At 50.8% G+C, this 24,677-nt stretch overlaps 1 protein-coding gene across 4 annotated transcripts in view; it reads left to right on the top strand.

The window, feature by feature from the left end:
• The window catches only part of CLEC16A (C-type lectin domain containing 16A), a 209,345-nt gene that overhangs the window by 25,871 nt on the left and 158,797 nt on the right, over window positions 1–24,677 (top strand). For all 4 annotated transcript variants that reach the window (XM_059898662.1, XM_059898664.1, XM_059898663.1 and 1 more), the window contains exons 5-9: window positions 2,367–2,472; window positions 4,241–4,364; window positions 7,013–7,187; window positions 8,637–8,690; window positions 12,100–12,213. In XM_059898662.1, the coding sequence (XP_059754645.1) occupies window positions 2,367–2,472; window positions 4,241–4,364; window positions 7,013–7,187; window positions 8,637–8,690; window positions 12,100–12,213 (573 nt within the window). The remainder of the gene's footprint in view (window positions 1–2,366; window positions 2,473–4,240; window positions 4,365–7,012; window positions 7,188–8,636; window positions 8,691–12,099; window positions 12,214–24,677) is intronic.

Genomic DNA, 24,677 nt, shown 5'->3' on the forward strand with positions numbered 1-24,677 from the left:
GGAGGGTTTTCCAGGGGTTGAATTAAATGAGCTGATGTCTTCAAAGCAACTAGTATGTACCTGGCTCCCTAAAACTGTAGCCATTGCCATTCCTTATAAGCTAAAATCCCTGGTATTCCTTGAGAGAATCACTAACAATTTAAATAAATAAATAGCTGTTGTTCTCACAATGAAGAGGAGCTTGAACAATCAGGTCAATTTATCTCACGTTCCAAAAGGTACAGATGCTGGCTGTCCTGGGGCTGGCTCATCCTGCGGCTCGACCACTTCATCAGTGACCCAAGCTTTTCCATCTTCCTACTCTGCTGACCATACAGTTGGCATCTGTCTTGAGGCTCAACCCCTCATGGTCTCAGGATGGCCGCAGGAGCTCCAAACATCACATACTTACATGCCACTGCCGAAAAGCCTGATGAGATCACATCCCTTCTTGTGTCCCCTTCTAACTTTCCAAAAAACTTCTTTCCCAGAAGCCTCCCAGCAGACTTCCTTTCCTGTCTTGCAGGTCAGAATTCTGTCACATTTCTCTCACAGTGTGTCTGACATTGGGGAGCAGCGCTGGCAGGGCAGTTCTGGCTCAGTCTCTCATGAGGCTGCAGTCATCTGAAGGCTGGGTTAGGGTTGGGGGATCTGCTTCCAAGGTGGCTTGCTCACATGGCTGACCATTCGGTGCTATCCATTGGCGGCAGGCCTTGGTTACACAGGCTCCTCCAGGGTCTGCTTGAGTGTCCTCACGGCACGGCAGCTGGCTTCCCGTAGAACAAACGATCCTAAGAGACCAAGGCAAACGGTAATGCCTTTCAGGACTCGGCCTCGGAAGCCACATGCCATCACTTCCACTGTATTCTTTAGGCCGCACAGGCCAGCCCTGACTTAGCGTGAGAGGACGCACAAGTTGTGACTTCAGGAGGAGAGGGTCATTGGGCCGTCTTGGAGGCCACGTGCTGTCTGCATGACAGGTGTCTTCTGATCAGTGGTCACACGTGCTGCACAGCCTGTACTGGAAGTCAGACCATAGTCCCAAACATTTCCTCTGAGTTTGGGCAAAATTCATCTAGCTGTCTCCATGGGATGTGGCAACAGCAGCCTGCACCTTGACTTTCTTTGTCTAGATTTGTAGTGGCAAGAGCTGGCCTCAAAGGGGAGAAGTACTAGCTGCCAGTCACAAGGTGTGGGGCACTTTGGAAGATGGACATTGTGCGGCCCAGTGCCTGGCCCACAGTTGGTGCTCACTAAATGTGCCCAGAGACCAGAGGGGTGCGGTTCGCGTTCTCCCAGAGGCTCTCCTGGGCAGAAGAAAACCCACCTGCAAAGTTCAGACCAGAGAGGGAGGCCCATTCTTCCCCCACTCGGGTGCAGCTGGGCTTCTGTGCACCTGGTGGGGAGGGCAGAATGTAGGGATTCTGGGGCCCGAGTGATGCTTCTGGAAGAGTATCCTGCTGATCCCCAGAGGAGTGGTAGGAGGCTGATTTTTGAGGTGGACTTAGTTTCCTTTTCTGTGGACCAGTGCAGTAGCTACCACCTGTGATGTGCACATCTGCTTCTAGTGCTCAAAGTGGCGTTGCCTTCATTAGACAGGTGTCACCTCACTGAAGGTCATGGGTTCCCTCTTCCCCGCCCCTCACTGCCTGGGGGTGCCCTCCAGTCTGATCCGGAGCCATGTGGAAAACTGGCCAGAAGAGGGCAGCAGAGTGCGTCACAGCGTGCTGTAGCCCGGATCCTGTGTGCCTTTTCCTTAGGGCTCCATCAGTGGAGTTCTTTGGTTCTGAACTGTTTTGATCTGTTCTGATGACCCCTTTTTAATGGCAGAAGATTCCCGAGACCCTCCTTTTCCATGATAATGTTTACACTTTTAGTGTTTCCAAATAGGGAAATATATATTATAGGTTCTGAATGTAGTCAGACTTTGCATTTGCCTTTTATTAGTAGAAGCGGCATCTAATAATAACAACTAGCATTACTACCAAGTGCTCGTTAGGTATCAGGTGCCAGGGTAATCACTGTACCTGAAATAATCTCATTTAATCCCAGCAACCATGAAGTGGGAATTATTATCCTCATTTTATAGATGAAGAATCGGAGGCTTAGAAATATTACATCACACAGCTAAGAAGTGGTAGGAAAGATCATGAACCCAGGCCTGGCATTTCCTAGACCCGCTTCTGTTTCTTCCACGGTCTCACCTTCCCAACCCTCCCCACATTCCCCACTGGGAATGAACCACTGGCTTAAGGTTCACGTGGGTACCTTTTTTTTTTTTTTTTTTGGTCTTTTACTGAAGTCTCTGATAGGATTCAGAAAGCTGGGGTAGGGGCCAGCCTGTCTTATGGGTCTGTAACTCATTTTCGGTACTTCTTGTGTTTTAGCACACTAATGACTTCGCCCTGTACACAGAAGCCATCAAATTTTTCAATCACCCCGAAAGTATGGTTAGAATTGCTGTAAGAACCATAACTTTAAACGTCTACAAAGGTAAGGTTCCTTATGAGCTCATGCCTCATGGGGTTTCTAACTTGACCGCTAGTGCTGGCTTTCCTGAGTCCGTACAAACAATTCTCTGGTGGTAACAGAGAGCTCATTTATTGTAGCTGGGGCTGCCTGTCTCATGAAAGGTTGTCATCATTGAACAGTTAGCTACCCCCTTACATAAATCTGTGTGCCACCACCTTCTCTATGCACACTTAGTTCTGCATGTTAAAGCCCTACTCATTGCTGATACACAGAAGTCATGCATGTCCTAAAAGAGGTACATGTGGGACTCGGAGCGGCCATGTGATAATTAGGTAAGGCAAAGCTGTCTTTGAAACGTGAGAGTTAAATTCTTGCCTTTGGCCTGTAAAATATACTTCAGTATAGCCAGGGGGTATGTTATCTTTAAATAATGTATGAGAGCATTTCTTGTCGCAAACAGCAGGGGGCAGTATTGCATTCTCAACCGGCTACAAAGCCCAACAATAAATTCCTCCTTTCTCCCAAGAAGTACTTAATGCCCAAATCATTGCCTCCAGGAGAAAGCCCTTCCGTGGCTCCCTGCCCGCACTAGCACAAAGGCTGGCTGGACACGAGTTTGCCGACCTGGAATTGACCTCCAAGGCTACGGCCACTCTGCCTAACACCGGGGTTATTTCCCGTGTAGTCACCACCCTGGAGCTGGGACCCCATTTTCTCAGGGACCAATGTTTTGACCTTCATGAGTTTTGATGTTATTAATTGAGATGACTTCTAATTGGGAGGGGGCGGGAGCTCCTCGGGGACTCACTCCAGCCTGGTTCTGGGGTTGCTTTAAATTGGAGAGCCTTCTAAGAGCCCAGAGGGGCCCATCCGGGGGTCGCAAACTGAGGACCTGAGGGCCAAATCCAGCTCTCAGACAGGTTTTCATTGGCTTCGATATTTTTTGGAAAAAAAAGTATAGTTGTCAATATTTCAAACTTGGGAGAGCTTGGGTAACAGTCTGGATTTCTGACTTGAAAATGTAGGTGTGGCTGCTTGGGCCCACAGTCCTGCAGGGCAGTGGTGAGCTGACGCTGAGAAGCAGCTGCCCGCTTTGGGGTCACGGCCTGCGCTCCCCCGTTCACCCACTGGGCCGGCTGGCTTCGCTCACCAAGTTGTTGTTGGCCAGCCTGCGGGCTTCTGAGTTTGCGACCTGGTCTGACCCCGAGTCTGGCCGCCTCAGGCTCTCTGCTCTCTGCTCTCTCTGCTCTCTTCTAACCTGTGTCTTTCTGTCTAGATGCCTCCTGCCCTAGCTCTCTGCCCCTCTGAGCTACTGTCTCACCCTCCCAGTTCCTAACCCTGTTAACTGTGGTCTGTTTTTTGCCTTTCCTTCAATGACGATTCCCGTGTTCCTTATTCCAGTGTCATGTAAGTTAATAACTTCTGGTTTTCTGCTTTCTTAACTTATCCTTACATGCAAATACAGGAAACTTGCTTGAGAATGGTGTAGTTTTCACTGTAGTCTAGCTAAATGCACTGCTGATAAGTAGGCTTCCTAAAGCACTATTAATGTCTACCTTTATTAATTGATTTTATTAATTACAAAAATAACGTAAGAACTACCTTGATGAGTATAGTTTTCTGCATAAGGTAACCATTTTTAAGTATTTCCAGGAAAGACAGAAAAGATTCAGATTATAGTAGAGGGCTTTTTCATTGTGGTTTTGTTGTTGTTGTTGTTGTTTATATCCCCCAAGTTATATTTGGTAGCTTGACTTTTTTTCCCCTCTTCTTTTGTGGATTTTCTCAGTGGATAACCAGGCCATGCTGCACTATATCAGAGATAAAACTGCTGTCCCTTACTTCTCCAATTTGGTCTGGTTCATCGGGAGCCATGTGATCGAACTCGATAACTGTGTGCAGACGGATGAGGAGTAAGTGATCCCCCAGGGTGCCTGTTAGGTAGACAGAGTGCTTAGGGGAGAATTCCATTTTTGTAGAGAAAAAATAAGCACTAGAACAAAACTTACCCACCTATGTGTCCGCGGAATATGGACTTCCATACTCTGAAAGGTTCTGCCCATCTTTCCACTTTTCATAACAGTAGAAAGTTGGAAACAACTCAGATACCTCCCAGAGGGGAATAGGGTAAGTGAATCCAGTACATCCATAGATGGGGTGCTAGGCAGCTGGTAAAAAGATGAAGATGATCTGCCACTGGTGAATGGATAAACAAAATATGGTATTTGCGTGCAGTGGAATAGTATTTGGCGATAAAAAGGAATGAAGTACTGACACATATACCATGGATGAACCTTGAAAGCATTATGCTCAGTGAAAGGATGCAAGGGACCACCTAGTATATGATTCCACTTATATGAAATGCCCAGAATAGGCAAATCCATAGAAACAGTAGATTAGTAGGTTCCTAGGGCTGGAGGAGGGGTGTGGGGGGGGGAAATGAATATACTAAAACACATTAAATTGTGTACTTTGGGTGAAGTTTTTGGTATGTGAATTATATTTCAGTAAATCTGTTAAAAAAAAAAAAAATTAAGTTGGTGATGAATAGAAGTTCCAGAACAGGATTTCTCAAACTCTGCACTATTGACCTTTTGAACTAGGCAATTCTTTGTGTGGGGCGTCCTGTGCATTGTAGGGTGTTCAGCAGCATCCCTGGCCTCCACCCCCTGGATGCCAGTAGCCTCCCTTTTCCAATTGTGAAGACCAAAAATGCTTCCAGACGCTGCCAGACGTCTCCCTTAAGGAAAAATTGTATCAGTTGAGAACCACTGCCCCAGGGTGACAGCTTCGCACAGATCTGGTAAGAGGCGCACCTAGATGGGGTCAGGACGATGAAGGGACTCAGGAAGGAGGTCTCCTGGGGGCAGAGGGCGAGAGAGAGAGAGAAAGGGGGGGGCGGAAATATCAGCTTCCATATTGGGAAAGAAGCAAGGCGAGGTGGATGGCAGATCTGACGGGTCGTTTGGGAGGATAAGGACCCATATAGATATGGATAGTCATGGATATGAGACATAATGAGACACAACTCCAGAAAGAACAGAAAGTTATACAAGGAAGGAAGTGAACTCCTGGTCCTCCCTGGGGCTCTGCAGCGAATGGTTATAATGTCAACGCCAGTTGCTGATGACTGCTGGGTGGGGAAGGGTGGAGGGAACACAATAAAAGGAGGTCATTATGTAACATCTAAAATGGCTCAGTCGCAAAATAGAGGTCCTTGTAGATTTTCTAGAAATACAGGAGGAACTATCCACAGAAACACCTAAAAGAGTTGAAAACCGCTTCCTCTGGAGAGTGGGCAGGGGTTGGGGAGGCGGGGCCAGGAGCTGCTGCGTTTTATTATCAGCTCATCAGTACTATTCGATTTTTAAATCCATCTGCATGTATTACTTAGATATTTTTTAAACTAAAGGTTTAAAAAGTGAAGTGCATTAAAGATCCTGCTGAAGGAAAATGAACACAGTATCTTACTAAGTGCAGGGGAGGGGTTGCAAAACATTGTGTATAAATGTTCTAGGTCTCATGGGAGGTAGATTCATGGGTACTCATTATACTATTAGGCTTTACAATGTGTATTTGCTGTAAATATTTACTAAACATCTTATTAAAGCATAATGAGGAATAATTATCCAAAATTATGTAAAAGAAGCAAAATTGATCCTGTCCTTATTTTTTTTAAAAGCATATGTGATTAGATGGATAGATATGTAGCACCTGCCTTTTAGACGTGACTATAGGGAGACGTGGAAATAACGTAATATTATCTGTTAGTGGTGGGACTAGGAGACTTTGATTTCTTTTTGCTTTTATTTTCTTCGTCTGTCTTCTACAATGACCATCTATTGCTTGAGTAATAATCATAATAAAAATAAAAGGTCTTATGGTAGCTAGATTGCTCTTTGCAACAGATAACGCTTTGGGGGAGGTGAAAGTGCCCCATTGGCTGTTTCAAGGCTTCGTCCTTGGCAGAGACCGATCCACTCATGGGGCCTGGCGGCCCCAGTGCCTGTTGCTTCACTGGAAGCAGGCAGGGCCTCCTGGGGCTTGGGGTGGGGTGTCACGTCCTTGCGCTGTGCCCCCCATACAGACGGGGCCTGTGGGTTGGATGCAGCTGCTGAGGCCTGCTTCTCTCTTCAGAACTCCTCTGGAGCATTTTAATTATCGAGGATTTATTGTTCCATTAATGCTGCTTATCTTGGGAGCCAAGGGATCTTGCCACTTGGACTAGTGGCTGCTCTTGTTTGAAGTGGCTTGCTAAGAGCTTCATTGGGTTTTGCTTTGTTTACCCCTTTTGTTTTGGGCTGTTGTGGTGATGGTGGTGTGAGTTGTACTGAGGCCCCCAGAAAGTGGGGGGACCCCATGAGTCCCCTAAAATCGAATGCAGCGGACCTGTCCGTTCTCTCTTTCTGTAATCCACTGGTAGGGCCAGGATGGGTGTCTCTCGAGACTGGCTCAAATATTTGTTTGTGAATGAAGTGCCACCTGCGACCTAAGTCTCAGGCCATTGGTTCTAGGCTCTGAGCTTTGGCGTCCGGGCTGAGATGGGCGTTTCTCCCGGCAGGCACCGGAACCGGGGGAAGCTGAGTGACCTGGTGGCTGAGCATCTGGACCACCTGCACTATCTCAATGACATCCTGATCATTAACTGCGAGTTCCTCAACGACGTGCTCACAGACCACCTGCTCAACAGGCTCTTCCTGCCGCTCTACGTGTACTCGCTGGAGAACCAGGACAAGGTGGGCCGGGCTGAGGGTCGTCTGTAGGAGGGGAGGAGCAGTCACCCCAATAGGACGGGGCTTTGCAAGGGACCAAGGCTTTGAGCCTGAGGGAGAGTCTTTTCAAAGCACGCTGGCTTCCCTTTCCTTTCCTCTTATTTCCTGAGAGGGGGTGGAAAGAGAGGGAGAGAGAGACAGGGTATATGAGTGTGCGTTGCGTGTGTGCATGTGGACTGTAAATGAATGAGAAAAGATTACTGACATCACAAGGAAACAGGAAACCTCTACAAATTCAGGCTTTTGGTTTCTATGCATCCTTCTTTTGAGGTGTTCTCATCCCTGATAAGTTTTTCGGAGAGTTGCCAGAGCTAATTGATTTGGAGAAGATCCAGCCAGCCACAAAACTCTCACAGAATGGACAGGAGGGGACAGAGCGCACCTAGGAGAAGACCCCAGGGCAGTGACTGTCCACAGTCACAGGCTCGAAGCCCTTGTGGGAACGGAGCCTGTTCAAGCGCACATCCTCGGGTGCCCTCTCTCTCCTCTCCGGGATGCTGGCTCGGTGGGTCTGGAGTGGACCGGGAACCTGCCCCGCAAGTGATGCTGAGCTGGTGGTTCTCTTTGCCCCCGTGAGAAATGCCACTTCCAGGAGGGGAGACCTTCGGCTGGTACCTCTAAGAGTTAAGGGGCAGAGGCCTTGGCAGGAGGCGGGACAGAGCCAGCTGGTTACTCTGCAGGGGCTTCGGCCTCTGCAGATGTGTCCCACGGAGGTCTAGCTTGCTTTCTGGAGATGGAACATGGGGCTTCTTGTTAAAAATAAGGGAATAAAAGAAAATTGCAACCCTAACGAGATCTGCCAGCTGCAGCTCTGGGAGGCAGAGAGAAAGCATGGGAATTGGAGTTTTCAGACGTGGGTTCAAACTCTGCCTCTTCCCTTTCCTCATTCTGTGACATTGGATGAGGCAGTCAGCCTGCCTGAGCAGAACGAGGGTCCTGAAGATCCTCACAGGGTTGGTGGGAGATGGAGCTCGTTGAAGCCCAGTACAAATGAGGGGCTTCTCGGAGGCCAGAGTGCCCCAACTTCTCCCTGCCCCTCTCCTGAGAACAGGCCCCTGGGGCCTCTCCTGCTGGGCTTCAGGCTCTCGGTGCCCAAACTGGGGGAAATTAGCATTCTTGGTAATTTAAGGAGCTAGTTCTTCTCTCGGGTCCAGCCTCCAATCCGTGACTCATGGTGAAAGATTTCTCAGGTGGAAGAATAGCGGCCTTGCAAATGGTATCGGATAGGATTAGGTTGTGAACTTATTTTGCAGGGTGGACTTTGCCACCAGGAAAGAAGAACCTTAGGGTCTTGGAGGAAGTCAGGGTGCTGGGCGCTGCTCCTTCAGACAGATGGCTTCTGGCTTCATGGATTTTGTGCTGCTCACATGTGTAACCCAGGTTTCTCTGTCTCTTTCCCCCAACCTTCACCAGGGAGGAGAACGACCGAAAATCAGCCTGCCGGTTTCTCTCTACCTTCTGTCCCAGGTACGTCTGATCGTTCACCTGTGTCCCCACCACATTGGGGGTCCTTGGAATGCTGCTGCCTTTCAGAAATTTCCCAGGCCACATTGCCCCATCTTCTCTCTCTGTGTCCCCCATCTTGAAATGAAATAACAGCACTGAGTAGAGGTGCTATGTATCTTCTTCGTGGTAGTACTTGGAAATTTAAGGAGAAATAAATCAAACGACACATATGTAGTTGGTTTCTACTGTGGGGCCTGAAGTTTCCAAAACAACCAAGGAGTATTCTAAAAACCCTGGAAATGTGGGCTGGGTGGCCCCTGTTCTCAGCCATATTGAAATAAGCCCCAAACTGCAGGACCCAGTGTGTGTACACACACAGCAACCGTGGTTTAACAAACTTCTACTAATGAGGCTGTTTTTAAAGGCTTTTGTCATGGTTCTAGTTCCCAGATTACCTTCTGGAAGGTGTCTTGTAGCAGCCTTAGCACCCAGATTTGTGTCTTGAGCCAATTTGTCTGCCTCCCCCTCTGAAACAAATGTGTTTCCTTCTCGTAATTATATAATATTTACAAGAAGGGAAAAACTCCATGGTGACCCAGTTACATAACTTTAAAAATATTTTTATTACAAGCATTCCAGACTCTCAGGCCATCTCATTAGATTGTCAAGTAGTCAGACGTTTGACCAGAGCTCTGTTCCCACTTTTGCAGTGGCCCAGGTATTTATTTGCTTTGCTGAGAGCATGTCCTTCTCACTTGGTCCCTGGGCCGTTTCGAGTTTGAGGCGGGTCTGTCTCCCGTTGGCCTGAGAAGAGAGATGCAGACCCGGCCTCTTCTCAGTGGCCAGGCCAACCAGGATCCGCATGTGGCCGGCTCACGTTGCTCCCGGAGTCTTGTTCTGGGGGCTCTGTTTGCTCAGAGCTGCACGCCGACTCCTGAATGCCCCTCTGTGCGATGGAGCTCCGTGCAAGCCCCAGCCCCTCCTGGCAGCAATTTCCGGCGCCTCATTACGAATCCGCCAGCTTCTCCTGCTTGGGATTCTGGGAGTCTGGCAGGACCCGAGCAGGCCAGATGCTGAGCCACAGGAATCCCATGGCAAGCGCCCCCAGGACCCTTCAGCTGCTGGTACACCCCGAGGAGCACGGGGGTCAGGCCACACTTTTTCTCCAAGAACCTGTTTTCTCCTGCTTTCCTCCTGAAGGACCAGCAGCTCAGGCACCTAATTACTTGTTTCAGTCTCTCACAAAAAGCATTGTCGGGACTTCCCTGGTGGTGCAGTGGTTAAGAATCCGCCTGCCAATGCAGGGGACACAGGTTCGAGCCCTAGTCCGGGAAGATCCCACATGCCGCGGAGCAACTAAGCCCGTGCGCCACAACTACTGAGCTTGCGCTCTAGAGCCCTCGAGCCACAACTACTGAAGCCGGCGCGCCTAGAGCCCATACTCTGCAACAAGAGAAGCCACCGCAACGAAAAGCCCACGTGCCACAACGAAGACCCAACGCAGCCAAAAATAAATAAATAAAATAAATAAAAAAAAAAAAAAAAAAAAAAAAAAAAAAAGCATTGTCATTGGCGTTCCTCAGCCTGAGTAAAGGGTCTCGCTCCCCTGCATTTCCATGGAGCTTTATGATCACGTTGCCCGAATGTGTGAAAACCTTGAATTGGGTATAAATCCCGGTCCTTAATTAAACTCTACATCAGAACATCCTTACAAATTATTTTACAAGCATCGCTACTAAACCAATAAAATTCACATTAACGACGTTAATTTGGTGTGACGCGGATGCTGTCCAGCTGAAACTAAACCACCACTGGGGACGAGAGCGTGACTCGGGCAGACTGGCCCAGCCTTTCGAGTCTGGCCCGCACACGCTTCCACGTACCTTGCAGTGACCAGCCCTCCCCAGGCTTTTCTCCGTCCAGAGCCCAGGAGGGAACGAACACCATGTGTGTCCACAAGGGCCCTTGTCACGCAGGCCTTAGCAGGTGCTCACTGAATGTTTGTGGGCTGAATTCCTTCGTCATCATCATAGTCACCCATGCTTGAATGCCTGCCGCAGCCCTGGACATAGGCTAACCCATTTGGTCATACTGTCTAGTCTATGATAGCGTTTCTTTGGTGTTTTAAAAACAGGTGTGCTTTTTTTGTTGTTTCAAGGTAGGTATCACATTTGTCTATTCTGCCTGTACCTTTAATCTGAATTGTATTTATTTTTTTGAACAATATATTCACCCTACTCAAACAGTACAAAATAACATGTAGGGAAAAATCTCCCTCTTACCTCTGTCCCCCACACACCCAGTCCCGCTCCCCAGAGGCAGCCAGTGTTTTAGTTCCTTCCAGAGATGGGGAGAACTCTGCCAGGGGTTCTCAACTGGTGGCGATTTCGCCCCACCCTGGGGGATGTCTGGCAGTGCCCGAAGACATTTCTGGTTGTCACGCCTGGGGGAGGGGCTGCGGCTGGCATCTAGTGGGTGGAGGCCAGAGATGCTGCCAGATATCCTCCAGTGCACAGGACAGCCCCCCACAGCAGAGATGTGTCGCCTGACAGTAGTGCCGAGGATTCGAGACCCTGTTCCCTGTATATATAAGCAACTACAAATGGGCGCACACACCCTCTGATATACAGATGGTCCATACATCCCACACTGCACTGCGGTACCGTGTTGCCTTTACATTTTAAAAGAAACCAGCAGGTGTGTCTGAGCCAGCTTTGCAAGGCGGTTTCGGTACCCTGATTCCTCAAGCCATTCCTCTGAACGCTGGGCAGCAGGGTGGGGTGGCCGGGCCATCCCAGACAGCCCAGCACCTTCTGATGTTGCCTCCTGGCACGACTCGGTCTGTCTCTGGCCTGTGCGGCTTTTCCTCCCCATGGTTTCCACACCTCCCAGTGCTGCCCTGGAATTCTGGTGCGCTCAAACCCACCACAAGGGTCAGAGCTCATTCCAGGGATGGGATCTCCGCATAGACATCCTCTGCCAAGTCCTAGATTGGAACGGGGCTCGCCAGCCCCTTCTTCTGTGTAACCGAAGTGCTGGGCCGGTGCCTCCTAGTCTTAATCCTAATCGGATTTGACACTGAAATGCCTGTGGAGAGGAAGGAGGGTGTGGGTTTGGCGCTCCCTTCCCACATTGCTCCACTTCAGCCAGATTTGGCTGCAGCCGGCCTGAGGGACAGTCTCGCTTTAATGCACTTCCTTCCGCCAAAGAACAGCCAGCCAAATAGGTAACAGTCTGAAAGACGGAGGGCCCAACTCTAGAAGGAGAAGAGTAGAACTGGTTTCTCCCCAGTGTGATCCATTCTTTGGGCTTTGCATCACTGGGATTGCTGCTGAGACTCATGTAGCCCAGCATTGTTTCAGATCAAGGAAGGAAGAGGTTGAAAGTCTGCACACTTTAATGTGCATCCCATTTTTTTTCCCCTCACCAGGTCTTCCTAATTATACATCACGCACCCCTGGTGAACTCATTAGCTGAAGTCATTCTGAACGGCGATCTGTCTGAGACGTACACTAAGCCCGAACAGGATGTTCAGAGAAGCTGTGTAAGTCATTAGTGGGGGACTGTCTCGAGACCCTGATAAAAAGCCATTCTTATTTTGTTAATGTGTGTTTCTTTAAAACCAGAAACCAACATTCTGCTTATTACAGCACTGATGATGCATAAGCTGTTCTGGGATTCAGGGAACCTAATCAGTCTTGACATGCATACCCAGAAGAATCTGGGGTCGGGTACTAAGAGTGGATGTGACTGAGCGTATGTTATTGAACGTGGAATTGTCCCGTTCTGGGCCTCAGGTTGTGTATCTGTGAGACACTGTTATTGGGTCCGAATGAGAGAATACTTTGTCCGAGGCACCAGCATCTGCAGAGGATGGGCAGGGAGCATCGGTGAATGACACAGACCCCATGAGAGGGTAGTAGGGAGCAGTGGGGACTGTGACAAATTGGAGGGTGTCTGTGTCCTTTGTGAGCAGCCGTTGCTCACCCCAGCCTGCAGTTGTTCTGCAGGAACGTGGATGCTGTATTGCCAGGTTTTCTCATGTTTCTAGAGACACTGGAAAGCTGCATTTTTAGGCAAATACTCCCAAGTTTTAAATTATCACCAACTGTGGCTTAAACAGCATGTTTGTGGTTTGTGCATGTTTGTGCTCTGCTAAAGGGAAACCCTGATCACCAGGGTGATGACTCCTCCCGAGGCTTTCCCTGCTTGGCCCTGTGTCTTGCCTGCCTTCCCTCCTCCCATCCTGTTCACACACACACTGAGCTCCAGGCTACCTCAGTCCTGGCCCTGCTTGCTTTTTCCCCAGCGTGCCCTGTGCTTTCTTCCCTCCACACCTGTGCCCTTAACCCTACCCACTGCCTGGAAGGCCCTTGCTCCTGGCTCCCTCTCGTTAAAGGTCTTGCCTGCTCTGAGCAGGCGTCTTGTCTGTCATTGGATCTGCTGCAGCATAGGCTCCACATACATGTCTGAAATGAGAGGCGTTTACACAAAGGCCGTTTCATGAGAGCTCTGTCTCTGCAGCCCGGGTCTCAGTGGGCACGCAGGTGAAGGGGCTGGGCTTACCCTTGGGCAGCCGACTCTGTGGTCATAGCTGAGCGAGCGGGTGGAGAGTGATCCCGGAGCGCGAAGGGCCAGCACTGCCTGGAGTACAGTTACAGGAGGCCCCTGCCCGTCTGGTCTTTCCGGTGTACAGTGTCTTGGCCGGGCCACTGTGCTTTTTAAGGCTCATTAGAGCCTCGGAAAAGGTTTCCAGAAACCTTCTGTCCTCATTGGTGGTGGCATTAGTTCAGCTGAATTGAATGGGGCCTTGTCATGGTTCTTGTGTGGCCTATCCCTTCTTTGCTTCATTCAAGAAGTATTTATTAAGCCCCTTCTTTGGCTCAGGCATCATGCTAGCTCGGGGGATATACAAAACCTAGATAGCCTCTGTCACGCTGGAGCTTTACAGTCCAGCAGGAGAGACAGACTGTGATTAAGCTTACAAACAAGTGTACTATCTCAAGTCTTATATGTGCTCTAAAAGGAAGGAGTAGTGTCTGGTGAGAGGATTTAACCTGGAAGTGAAGGGGGTGACGAGTGATGAATAGGAAGGACTCCCCTAGGGGTCCATGTTGTGACAACACATGGGCTAGAGAATGTGGAGTTGACTTAGTGTTGATGCAGCTGGAGATATTTCTTTGCAACTTTCTTAAACTCGCTTTTGCTGAATGAATGCAAGTAATGGAACGTTGAGTCAGAAGAATCAGCAGGGCCTCCAGGCAGGGCTGCTGAGGACCCCTCCAGCCAGCGGGTCACCCTGGGCAAGTCGTTTACCCCATTTAGAAAACAGCAAGTGTAGGTCCCACTCGGGAGGGCCGTGGTGAGGATGGGGAGAAGATAGATTTAAAGTGCCCATCAAGTGCTTGACAGGCTGCAGTCTGGCCCTCAGAGCTGTTTGGTTTGGTCTTCACAATGTTTGAAAGAAAATTTTATGAATCGCCAACTTTAACATTTGGGAAGTTTCACATGAAAGTCCAGATTTCAGGATGGTTTTGAACAGTCGGAAGATCTGGTCCCGGCTGTGTGTATGTTCCTGCAGGAAGCTTCTCAGAAGCCGCCCCCATCAGATGAGGCATGTGTCTGCCGTCAGATTTGCCCAGTCCGCCCCCACCCAGCCTGCTGCTAGCTCATACTACATTTATGTTAATAACAGACCGGAATGGAGTGGGTTCCTTTGGACTTTGTTTTGTCACATGATTTCCAGAGCCCAAGATAGCTGCTAATGGCTCATTGCACAATGTCTGTAAGACCTATAAGACCCTCGCTGCTGAAGTTAGACTTGGTGTTCCAAGAGGTGGACCCAGAGACTTTTGGGGTGCTTGGGTTTGCAGGTTTTTTTCATTGCAATTCATTGACGTGCAGTTGCAGGAAATAATACAGAGAGATCCCTTACCCTTTCCCTAGTTTTCCCCCAGTGGTGACATCTTGCAAAACGCTCGTACAATGTCACAAGCAGGATATTGACATTGATACATGGGGGATTTGCAATTAGAGCAAAAGCAAATTGCAGGAAGTTACTGGTGACCTCTCAGCTTAGGATACCCACTTTAGTTGAACCCTCTAATTGGCGGGATTGTCTGGGAGATCTGTTCTTTTTCCCAATGACCTCCCCTTGGGATGAGTTCCTGCCTCCGCTGTGATAGATGCACGGCGCTCGTGTGGTGGCCGCCTGAACTGAAAATGAGATTCTTTTGAGTGTGGAAGGAATTGCCAGCCCAAGTGAAAGTGTCAGCCTTCTACTTCCGGTTATTGCCTTTCCCTGGGTGTGAAGTCGAAGTTTGTTGTATTCTGACGACTGCAGTTGAAATTCGGGAAGAGTTTATCTCATCTATGACTTGTTTGACAATAGTCCCGGTAAGATTTACCTTCCTTCCCTCTGAGCAAGAACTGTCTCCTATTGTTTCCTGCCTAACTCGGATGTGGTTTGATCATGCTTGTTTTAAGTTTCTTGGTCTTTTTTAACCTACTTTCTCCTTCCTGTAATTTGTAGATAAGTTACTGGTATTGCTTCATTTTACCAGCAGACCTTTCACAAAACCAAACCAAAATTGAAGAGAAAGAAGCAGAGGGGAGAGTAGAGTTATTTGAAAAGTCTGTAATTTAGGGTTAAATTGAAAACACATCGGCATGGTTAGATAAATGTCTAATTGAAATTCATCTGTGCATTAAAATCATATGGTTCCTGCTAAGGGATAATTCTTGCTATAATTTTAATGCAGAGCAGATAGTGTTTCTTGTCGGGGAAAGCAGAGTAAGAGAACACTCATTCTGAAACTGCTAACATCTCATTATTTTTGCAAAATGAACATACAGATTAGATTATGGGATATGCATCATTACCTGTAGGTACTTTTTTGTTTTTGAAGGGACTTTTTTCATCCTGGGTTTCTGTGGAATCGCTTCCTTGGTTTTTGCATTCGTTCATCCATTCCCTGAGTAGAGATGCACTGGTGCCCAGGAAGGACACGACCCCTGCCCTCACTGGGCTTCCCAGCCCCCCTAGAGGACAGGGGACGATGTCTTAAGAGACGTCTGCGTCGCCTGTGCTGTCCCGGGACTGGCCGGAGATGCTCGGGGGCTCACAGCAGGCACGAATGACTCAGTGGGTGAACTGGCGGCGGGGTCACAAGGGCTCTTGTGATGTCCTTCATGACTCTTAGAGCCTGACCCTCACATGCCACCTTCTCTTTGCTCGGGGGCAGAGTGGGGAGGGAGTGGCAGGGGGGGTTGCTTTTGGTGCTGTTCCACATTCTGTCTGGTGCAGTGGACTCTGCAGCCAGGCTGCCTGGGCACCTCAAATCCTGGCTCCTCATCTTACTCGGTGTGTCCGGGGCAGGCTAATCCACCTCTCCAATTAGAATAACAACAGCGGGTTTGCGGAGAGGATTAAATGCAGCTTAACGTGCTTATTCCAGAGTCTGGCAGACACCACGGCCTAAATAGCAGATGTTAGCTTCAGAAAGGTCTTAGTTTCTGAGGCTTTGGAACAACCCTGCATCCCCTACTTGGGACCTCCCTTCTTGGGATGGTTAACACAGAGGCACACTTAGTGTGCCCCAAAGGGAGGTGTCCTGTGATCAGACACAAGGGCGCAGAGGGTCAAGTGTAGCGGCCATGACGACTACCGTGACGACAGCGGTGACGGCACCAGTTGCGGACGTTGCCGTGTAGTGCCAGCAGCTGAGCCTGTGTGCAGCTGGGCCTCCACCTCAGCTGGCCCCAGATTCTACTCTGGAAAGTGCAAATTCTTAGCCAGCCAGCATGCATTCACGTGGTTGGCCGGCTCTGAATTCAGAGTGGGGACAGAATTCTGGGGCAGAATAGGCTTGTTTGTCCCAAAATGAGAACATCTGCCATCTCTCTCTAGGCACCAGTTCAGCCAGTTGGGATGGTCTCCAGGTGATTCTTGGGGGATCCAGAAGGGTGAGCGCACACTCAGAATGTTAGCCACCGGTTCTCCACGTGACACCTGTCCTTCCTGGGAGCTGGACCCTCTGTTGGCAGAAGACTGCTGGGGCGTGGTGTGTGGAGCTGGCAGCTGAGAAAGTAGCCGCCTGGCTTCTCTGGCTTGTGTGTTTGCAGAAGCAGAGAGTTCATCATTGGCTTGGGTCCCCGGGTTGCCACTGCACGGCTGGCTTTCCAAACCAGGCTTGAATCAGACGGCAGCAGAGCCCCCCGAGGATTGAATGCATCGGGCAGGATAGCCCTCTGCGGCCAGGATTAGAGTTCCCCCATATCTTTCGGTGCCCCTGACCTTACCTGTGACCCCCGGGGTAACCAATGCTGGTTCCAGAGCACACATGTTCTTCTTCCTGAAAGTCGTAATTGGCTTCTGGGAGGGGGTTGATCGGGAACACCAAAGGGAAAAAATAGACTTGTATAAATCAAGGGCCTTAGCTGGCACAGCTGCAAGCATTCCCACAAAGAACTAGAACTTGTGTGTACTCTCCCATTTTGCAGGGCCGTTGTGGTCTAGCCCATCATCCCTCAATGGGATTATAGCTCCCAGGCGCCCCCGCTGCCTGCAGAGTCCTGTGTGTGGCAGCCTTGGCTCGCAGGCCATGGGGGTTTGACAGAATCAGAGAGAATCCAGGGTGCAGCACATTCCACATAGGAACCGTCGCCTCTCCCTTCCTCCTGTGCGGAAGCGGGGGGCTGCACAGCTGATGGAAGCCCTGCGGCGTGGAGGCTCACAGAGGCGTGGCCTGTAGCCAGGGCCACCGGTGACTGACCTGCGGGGCTGCGGGGCTGCGGGGCTGGTCCTGGTCCAGGGAGCAGAGGAGGGCCAGGGATTCTCGGGCTGGCCACAGCCTGGAGGAGCTGACAGGGCCAAACACAGTGGGTAATGCGGGGATGGGCACGCAGAAGGTTCTGTGACTCAGGCCTGAGCTGGCTTTTCTGTCTGCCCCGCAGCATGACACAGAACGGACTGGGGCAGCCACGAGGCTGGAGACCGCTCAGAGGGGGCTCGGAGGGGCGAGGCAGTGTCACGTCCGCCCGGCTGAATGGAGACCTCCCCTAGTCTGCATTGAGCCATTGGTGGCTTCTTCCAGGTCTCGCCTGAAATCAGGAAAATCGAGGGTGGGGACAGGAAAAGGAGGCACCCACCACTTCTGCTGTCTGTGCCCTGGGGCTTTGTGAGTTTTTATCAGCGGCCAGGCCCCTTTGGGCATTTGAGTTTTTTAACTAGACTTTGAGTTCCTTGAAGCTGGGTCAGCGTTATTTGTTCATCTGTTCAATACATAATTACTGGGTGTGTACCAGGCAGTGTTCTAGGACTAGAGAGACACCATGAACAAAACAAAGACCCCCTGACTTCCGGGAGCGTCTCTCGTAGTGGGAAGAGAGACAGGAACCATAAAACTATTAGTGAACAGCAGAGCATGTTCTGATGTGAGACGTGCTCTGGAAGAGCAGCTATAGTGAAGCAGAGGAGGGAGGGGGGCTGTGCTAGGAGGCTTGGGAGGGGTGCACTTCTCCATAGGGTGGCCTCACGGGGAAGGTGACATTAGAGCGTAGATTTTAACGAAGTGAGGGAGCAAGTCATGTAGAAATCTGGGGGGAAGAGCATTTGGGCCAGAAAGAACAGCCAGTGCAGAGGCCCTGAGGCAGGAGTGTGCCTGGTGTGTCAGGACCAGCAAAGAGCAGCGTGGTGAGGCAGAGTGTGGTGGGGGATGAGGCGGGGGTTGGGGGAGGAATGAGAGTCCGAAGCAGGTGGCGCCTTTCAAGCCATCGGAGGACTCAGGAGTTTACGCTGGGGGAAGTGGGAACATCCTAACCTCAGGGTCCACAGTGTTTGGCATGCAAGACAACTTCAGTTGTCTTGAAATAATGAATCTCAACAGGGACGGCAAGCACCATATCTCTAAGGAGCAAGAAAATCCCGTCCTGGTCAGGGCCAAAGTCCTCCACCCAGGAAACTGGGTTTTGCTCGGGGGTTGGGGGGGGTGCTTCACCCGACAGGAGGCTGGGGGGCTGCACATGGGTAAGAATAGGGCCACTCCGGTCACTCACTGCCCAACCTAGGACAAGTCAGCGTGGCGGGTGGGTGTAACTCTCATCCTGGAGGACGGATAGTGTGGTTGCCCCTGTGAGTTCTGAGTCCTGGCTGGCCTGAGATTGACTGCCCGCTGACCACTTGCTGCGATGCTCATAACCTCAGGGGACCCCCCCTGGGAACCTCTAGCCAGGTATGGGGGCAGATTCTTGAAAGCTTCATGAGCAAAGAAAAAAAAAAAAGCCTGAAAGGGCTTTATTCGGGCCATCGGTATTGTTCTGGGTGAAACTTGGACTGTGGATGGTCCGTCCCTAGCAGGAGCAGCGCCCCTCTGTCAGGCACTGACCGCGTGCCAGGCTGGTTGGCGTGCTTGCTCTCCTTCCTCCCCCACCTCCCGCCACGGTATTTTGGGACCACCCACCCATTCCAGGCTGGTGCGGTGCTGCCCTCAGGGGCTGCAGGACAAGCAAGATGGACAGATGAGGTCCCTGTCCTGACATCCTGGTGGGGAAACAGATGGTAAACAAGCATGTCAACACAGATTTAAGGTTTGCATCTGGGAAGACATGGAAAACAGCTTCGGGAGATGACAGGGAGGTGAGGTTCCACTGGATTTGAGGACGAAGGATGAGGAGCTCACCTTGATGAGGGTGGGGTGGTGGTGAGGGTTGGGCTGGGCAAGGCACGGAAGATGGTGGGCCAGGGGCCTTGATGGTTATGAACTGGCTGTCTGGGATCGGAAGAGGGGCCAGAAGGCAGGCAAGGTACTGGGCCAGCGGGGGAGGGGACGTTTTCGCTTTACAGACGAGGAGCACACTCATTCACCTCGTTACCGTCTCATTTTCGGCCCCTAATAACCCACGGGGTGAGGCAGTGTCATCATCACATTCTCTGCATGCGGAAGCCAGCGCTAACTTAACGGGTTAATGGGTCCTTCTGTCGTCCCCCAGTTGTGCGGGACTGCACGCGTCCAGCCCCAAGTCCCCAGGCTGTTTCTACTTCGTGCTCTTCTGCCACCATCCCCAGTGATGGTCTCCAGGTTAGCGTGAGATGTGGGGTTCTGGACTGAACATTTCAGGTCACTGAGAGTCACCACTATTTCATAGTTCATTATGTTTTTTTAGAGGACAAGATGTTAAATACTCCTCCTAAAGAAATACCAACTAAGTGCTTGGTTTGTCACTGTTTAATCAGAGTACAAGATATTTTATTTTGCATGAGCGTTGAACATGTCTCTTCAATCATAAATATCTTGGGATTAATTCATCCTACAAGCATTCATTAGTTCTTGATGGAGTGCCAGATGCAGCATCAGAGGGACAGACTAGGCAATGCTAGACGTTGAGAGGGACAGAGAAGATGACCAGGGATGGGAAAGGACAGGGGATGAGGCTGGTCTCCTACAGACCCAGCAGCACCCCGAGGCTGCTTTCTGAGAAGTCCCAGCACCATCTTGACGTGACCTGTGGGTCCCCACAGACTCTGAGCACCAGCCGTGTGCAGCGCAAGGCGTCTGAGCTCCAAGAGGGCTCCGATTCCAGATAAATGCACACTGCTTTGGGTTATGCCTTGGCCGCCACAACACTCCCTGATAATTGGCCGATCGTGGGGAAGAAAGCCACGCTCCTCTTGTTAATGGAAGTGGCCTGTTACCTCTTCATGTTTCCCCCGCCATGGGTTTTATTTTCGCCATTAAGCTCAGCTGTGTTGCCCAGTCGCCTCGCTGACGTGGCTGCAGTTGTGCATTCTGGACACGTGTGTGGGCTTTGGCTCAGCAGCCCCATGTCACTCAGGGTTTGGCATGTAGCACACGCACCCATACATCACCCAGGAGTTTATTCCGTCTGATGTTTGCTTGCTGATCACCTCGTTCTGGAATGAGCATAGGCTCGCTTGGCAGCAATTAGCGGCCCTGCTTCCCTGCAAAGCCAGTTGCCAAGCTTGTGCTGCAGTGCCATTGGTTACGGTTGGCGTAAACCTGGGTCACCGTGACCCCTGTGACATTTGGAGCTCTGTGCATGTGAGACAGAAATGGGAAATAATTACACACTGTGCTCGTCCATAATGCCTGTCAGGTCAGAGGGCCATCCAGTGAGTGATGTGATGTGTGGACTGTCCCCAAGCAGGGCTACCTGCTCCTCCGGGCAGTGTGACCCGGGTATGGCAGGGCCTTTACATCCACCCTTCAGGGGACTGGGCTCACGTGGGGAGGCTCGGCAGGTGCTTGTGGGAGGGAGTGAACGCTTGAGTGGGGCAGCAGAATGGTTGAGCACGTGGGGAGCGCTGAAGCTACACTTCCCAGGTTCAAACCACTGCCTCTCATGAGCAGTGACCTAGGGCAAGTCCCTCGCCCTTGGCAGCTCCCTCCCGCTTCTGTTGTTTGCAGGGTAAAGTGAGTCAATATATGTCAAGTGCCCAGAGCAGCGCTGGGCACATTGCACACGCTCACTGGGTATTAGCCATGGTTGTTATAATTACCTGAAAAAAATAACAAGAAAGCACGTTACTACCTCTGGGCACCTCACAGGAGCCCTGCGGGGAAGTGCCAACGTGAGGCCCATTTGATACACATGGAAACCGAGGCTGGTAGAGGAGAAAGCAGCAAGCAGGGTGCGTGGGACAGCAAGCTGGACTCCGACTGCTCCAGCGCCCCGTGGATCCCACCCTGCCTGTGTGCTGTACACCCCGCAGGCCCAGAGGCTGGAGGTCAGGGAGGGGGGCCGGGGCCCAGGAGCACTTTGGGGACGTGAGTCTAAGCCACTCACAAACCAGAAAGCCAGCGAATGGTAAGTTGCTAGTTTGATTGGTTTTTAAAAGTTAGCCGCCCTCCCCTGCCGTCTCTTCCAGCCTCGTGATCTATTTGCTGGGGCGGGGGCGGGAGGGCAATATTCGAAGGTGAATAAATATTTCTACAGTGCCCCTTTGTGGCAGGCGTCATGCCAGCAGTTTTGCGTTCAGCATCTTACTTCAGCCCCATGGCAGCGTGTGTGATGGAGCTGCTATTGTCCCTGTTTTTCAGATGGGGGAACTGAGGCTCATTTGGTCAGGTTCACTGCTCGCTTGGCCAGCAAGCGGGTCTGAGATCTGGGCTCAGGTCTGCCCTTATGCTGCACATGTTTTTGTTAGCATCATGACCTGCCTCCTTCCTTAGGGGAAAACCTGTCTCCTAGTTCTCAAGTCCCTTAGCAGAGCTGTTTGAGCAAAAGGATTCTAGTTGCTTCCTCAGAAGGTGAGCAGGCTAGGCCTGGGAAAGCCTGGAAGGTGAGCTCTCTTAGCTTGACCATTGTGGCAGCTCCCACGAATCCAGACAGAAGTTCGGGCCATGTCACCTGTCCTTTCCTTTACCTGCCCCTTCCAGCCACCAGTCTCTTTCTCCCTCCTTTTCTTCTCAGTCAGGATTCTGCCCTGCGTGGCCTGCCTCTTGTCCCCATGCTGCCTTCCCCCCTCCCCTCTGCAGCATTGAGTGGCACCAGGAAACCCACTCAGCAGGTTGTATGTGCCAAGGCAGGGGCCACAGACGTCTTTTCCCAGGCCGTGAGCATCACGAACTCCTTCTTGAACAGCTGGCTGGAGAGACCCCCCGACTGGCTCAGCACCACCCCCTGCTGCTACCTGGGAGCTGGCCAAGCACACTGTGTCCCAGGGCACCACCGTTGTCACCACGTGTACCAGCTCCAGGTGGTCCTGGCCTTGACAGAAATAAAGGTGACTGTCCAGAGCTCTGAGCTGGCCTTCTAACCACTCTCCTCTCCTCCCGTGTATTCTGGTGACCTGCTAACACTCAAGACTCAGACCAGTCATTTCCTTCGCCACAAAGGCTTCCGAAGCTCCCCCACCCACCCGCCCCTGTCCTGGCACAGTTCCCCACTCCTTGCTGTGTGCCCGCAGTGTCCTCTGTCTGCTGGTGTCTGTGTGGGACGCACAGCAGTGCATGGCGGCTGCTGGCTGGACTGTGAGCTCCTAGCCCAGCGCCTGGTGTTCAGTCGGGGCTCAGCCCCGGCAGCTGCCGCGAAGCCAGCTTCTCGAGTTGTCTGATTTGCTCCTGGCTTATATTTAGGGCATAATGACGATCTGAATTTATTGGAAATCCTCTAGCAAACATTTTTTAAAATCGAGGGGTAACATGAGTAAAGTGCATAAAAGTGCAGTAATCTTCGCTGCACTGCTTGATGGCTTTGTACCTATGATTACGTTAATGTGTGCAGGCGTTCCCCACTTTTCAAAAGTTTGCTTGAGGCGGCTTCTCTGTTACCAGAGACCATTTTGCAAAAGACTGAAAGAAATCTAAAGAGGATTTTCACTTTTACAAAAAAAGGTGAAAGTGTTGGTTTTGCAGCAGCTGTTACAGAGGCAGTGCGCACGCCAAGCAGCAGAGAGCGGCCTCACCAAGCTTCTTCCCGGGAACCGCACTCAGCACCTCAGCGTCAAGCCCCGTAGCTTTGTGCTGTGTCTGTGAGCATCTGTGCTTTATCACCATTTATTTTGCATATCTGTTAGCAAGATGTGTCCTAAGGCGATTGCTTCTTGCTTTGCACTGTCCTGGCTTACAGAAGGTTTCATGGGAATGCTCTACTTTCAGATTGCGGGGGAAGCTTGTAATTCAGGTCAAGATAGAAAACATCTCTGGCATCCCATGCAGCTCCTTCTCAGTCTGTAACCAGCACCCCACCCCCCTCCCCCCAGCTAATCACCACTCTGACTTTCAGAGGTGCCGTTTTTAAAGTTTTTTTTTAAATTGTGGTGAAATACCTATAACAAGTAATGTTTACAGTGGATTAACCATTTTTAAGTATACAATTCAGTGGCATTAGGTACATTCTTTAAAGGTATTCTTTACATTTTAATGGCACTGGTAATACTTTCTTGGGGTAAAACAACTGAATGATACAGAAGTGACTAGAGTAGAAAGTGAAAGTTCCCCCAACCTCAGTATCTTTCTCAAAAGGAACCACTGTTTTCAGTTTGTGTATCCTTCCAGACCTTGCTCTGTGTACTGTCATGCAAATATCTATCAACACAGGAAAACATGGTGTATATGTACATGTTTTAACTTTTTTTTTGGGGGGGGGGTTTATTTATTTATTTAATTTATTTATTTATGGCTGTGTTGGGTCTTCGTTTCTGTGCGAGGGCTTTCTCTAGTTGCGGCAAGTGGGGACCACTCTTCATCGCGGTGCGCGGGCCTCTCATCGCGGCCTCTCCTGTTGCGGAGCACAGGCTCCAGACGCGCAGGCTCAGTAATTGTGGCTCACGGGCCTAGTTGCTCCGCGGCATGTGGGATCTTCCCAGACCAGGGCTCGAACCCGTGTCCCCTGCATTGGCAGGCAGATTCTCCACCACTGCGCCACCAGGGAAGCCCCTATGTACATGTTTTAAGTTGATAGTTTTGTTTTTTAACTGTGAACGGAATCCTCGATTGATTGATTGCAACTTGGTCCGGTCTGTGTCAGGGTCTTTCAAAGGGCTGCACCCAGAACTAGTGGAGGACATTCCGTTTGACGTCTGTGGCATTGGTGATACTGCCTCTCCGTTTCCACTCAGATGCCCGGGCCTTGCATGTTTCCGTCCTTCCTCCTGACCCCTCTCACTGTCCTTGCAGAACCTGTTCTCAGATCCCACAGCCCCTGAAAGGCCTCAGTTATCACTGACCCCTGGGGAGTCACCTTTTCGAGTATTTAACTTTGAAGCAAGGACCAAAGGTCGGAGGCATGAAGGCTGGCGGAAGGCGTTGCTGGCCTTCAACTGCCTCTGACCCCAGAAGCCAGCCTGAACGTCCCAGCCACAGACCCCAAGGCTCCCCTCCTGCATCCCCCACTCGGGTACCCGGCAGGATCTCTGGAGTCAGCAAGGAGGGCCCCGAGTCTCCACGCCTCCTGCAGCTCAGGCTCCAGGGCCCTGCGAGGTGAGCCCTTGGTGAAACCCGAGCCTGCGGCCTTTGGGAAACCTAGACCTTATTTGCAGAAGGCTTT

The sequence above is a fragment of the Balaenoptera ricei genome, chromosome 15 (assembly GCF_028023285.1).
Source record: "Balaenoptera ricei isolate mBalRic1 chromosome 15, mBalRic1.hap2, whole genome shotgun sequence".
In the NCBI taxonomy this organism is placed as follows: domain Eukaryota; kingdom Metazoa; phylum Chordata; class Mammalia; order Artiodactyla; family Balaenopteridae; genus Balaenoptera; species Balaenoptera ricei.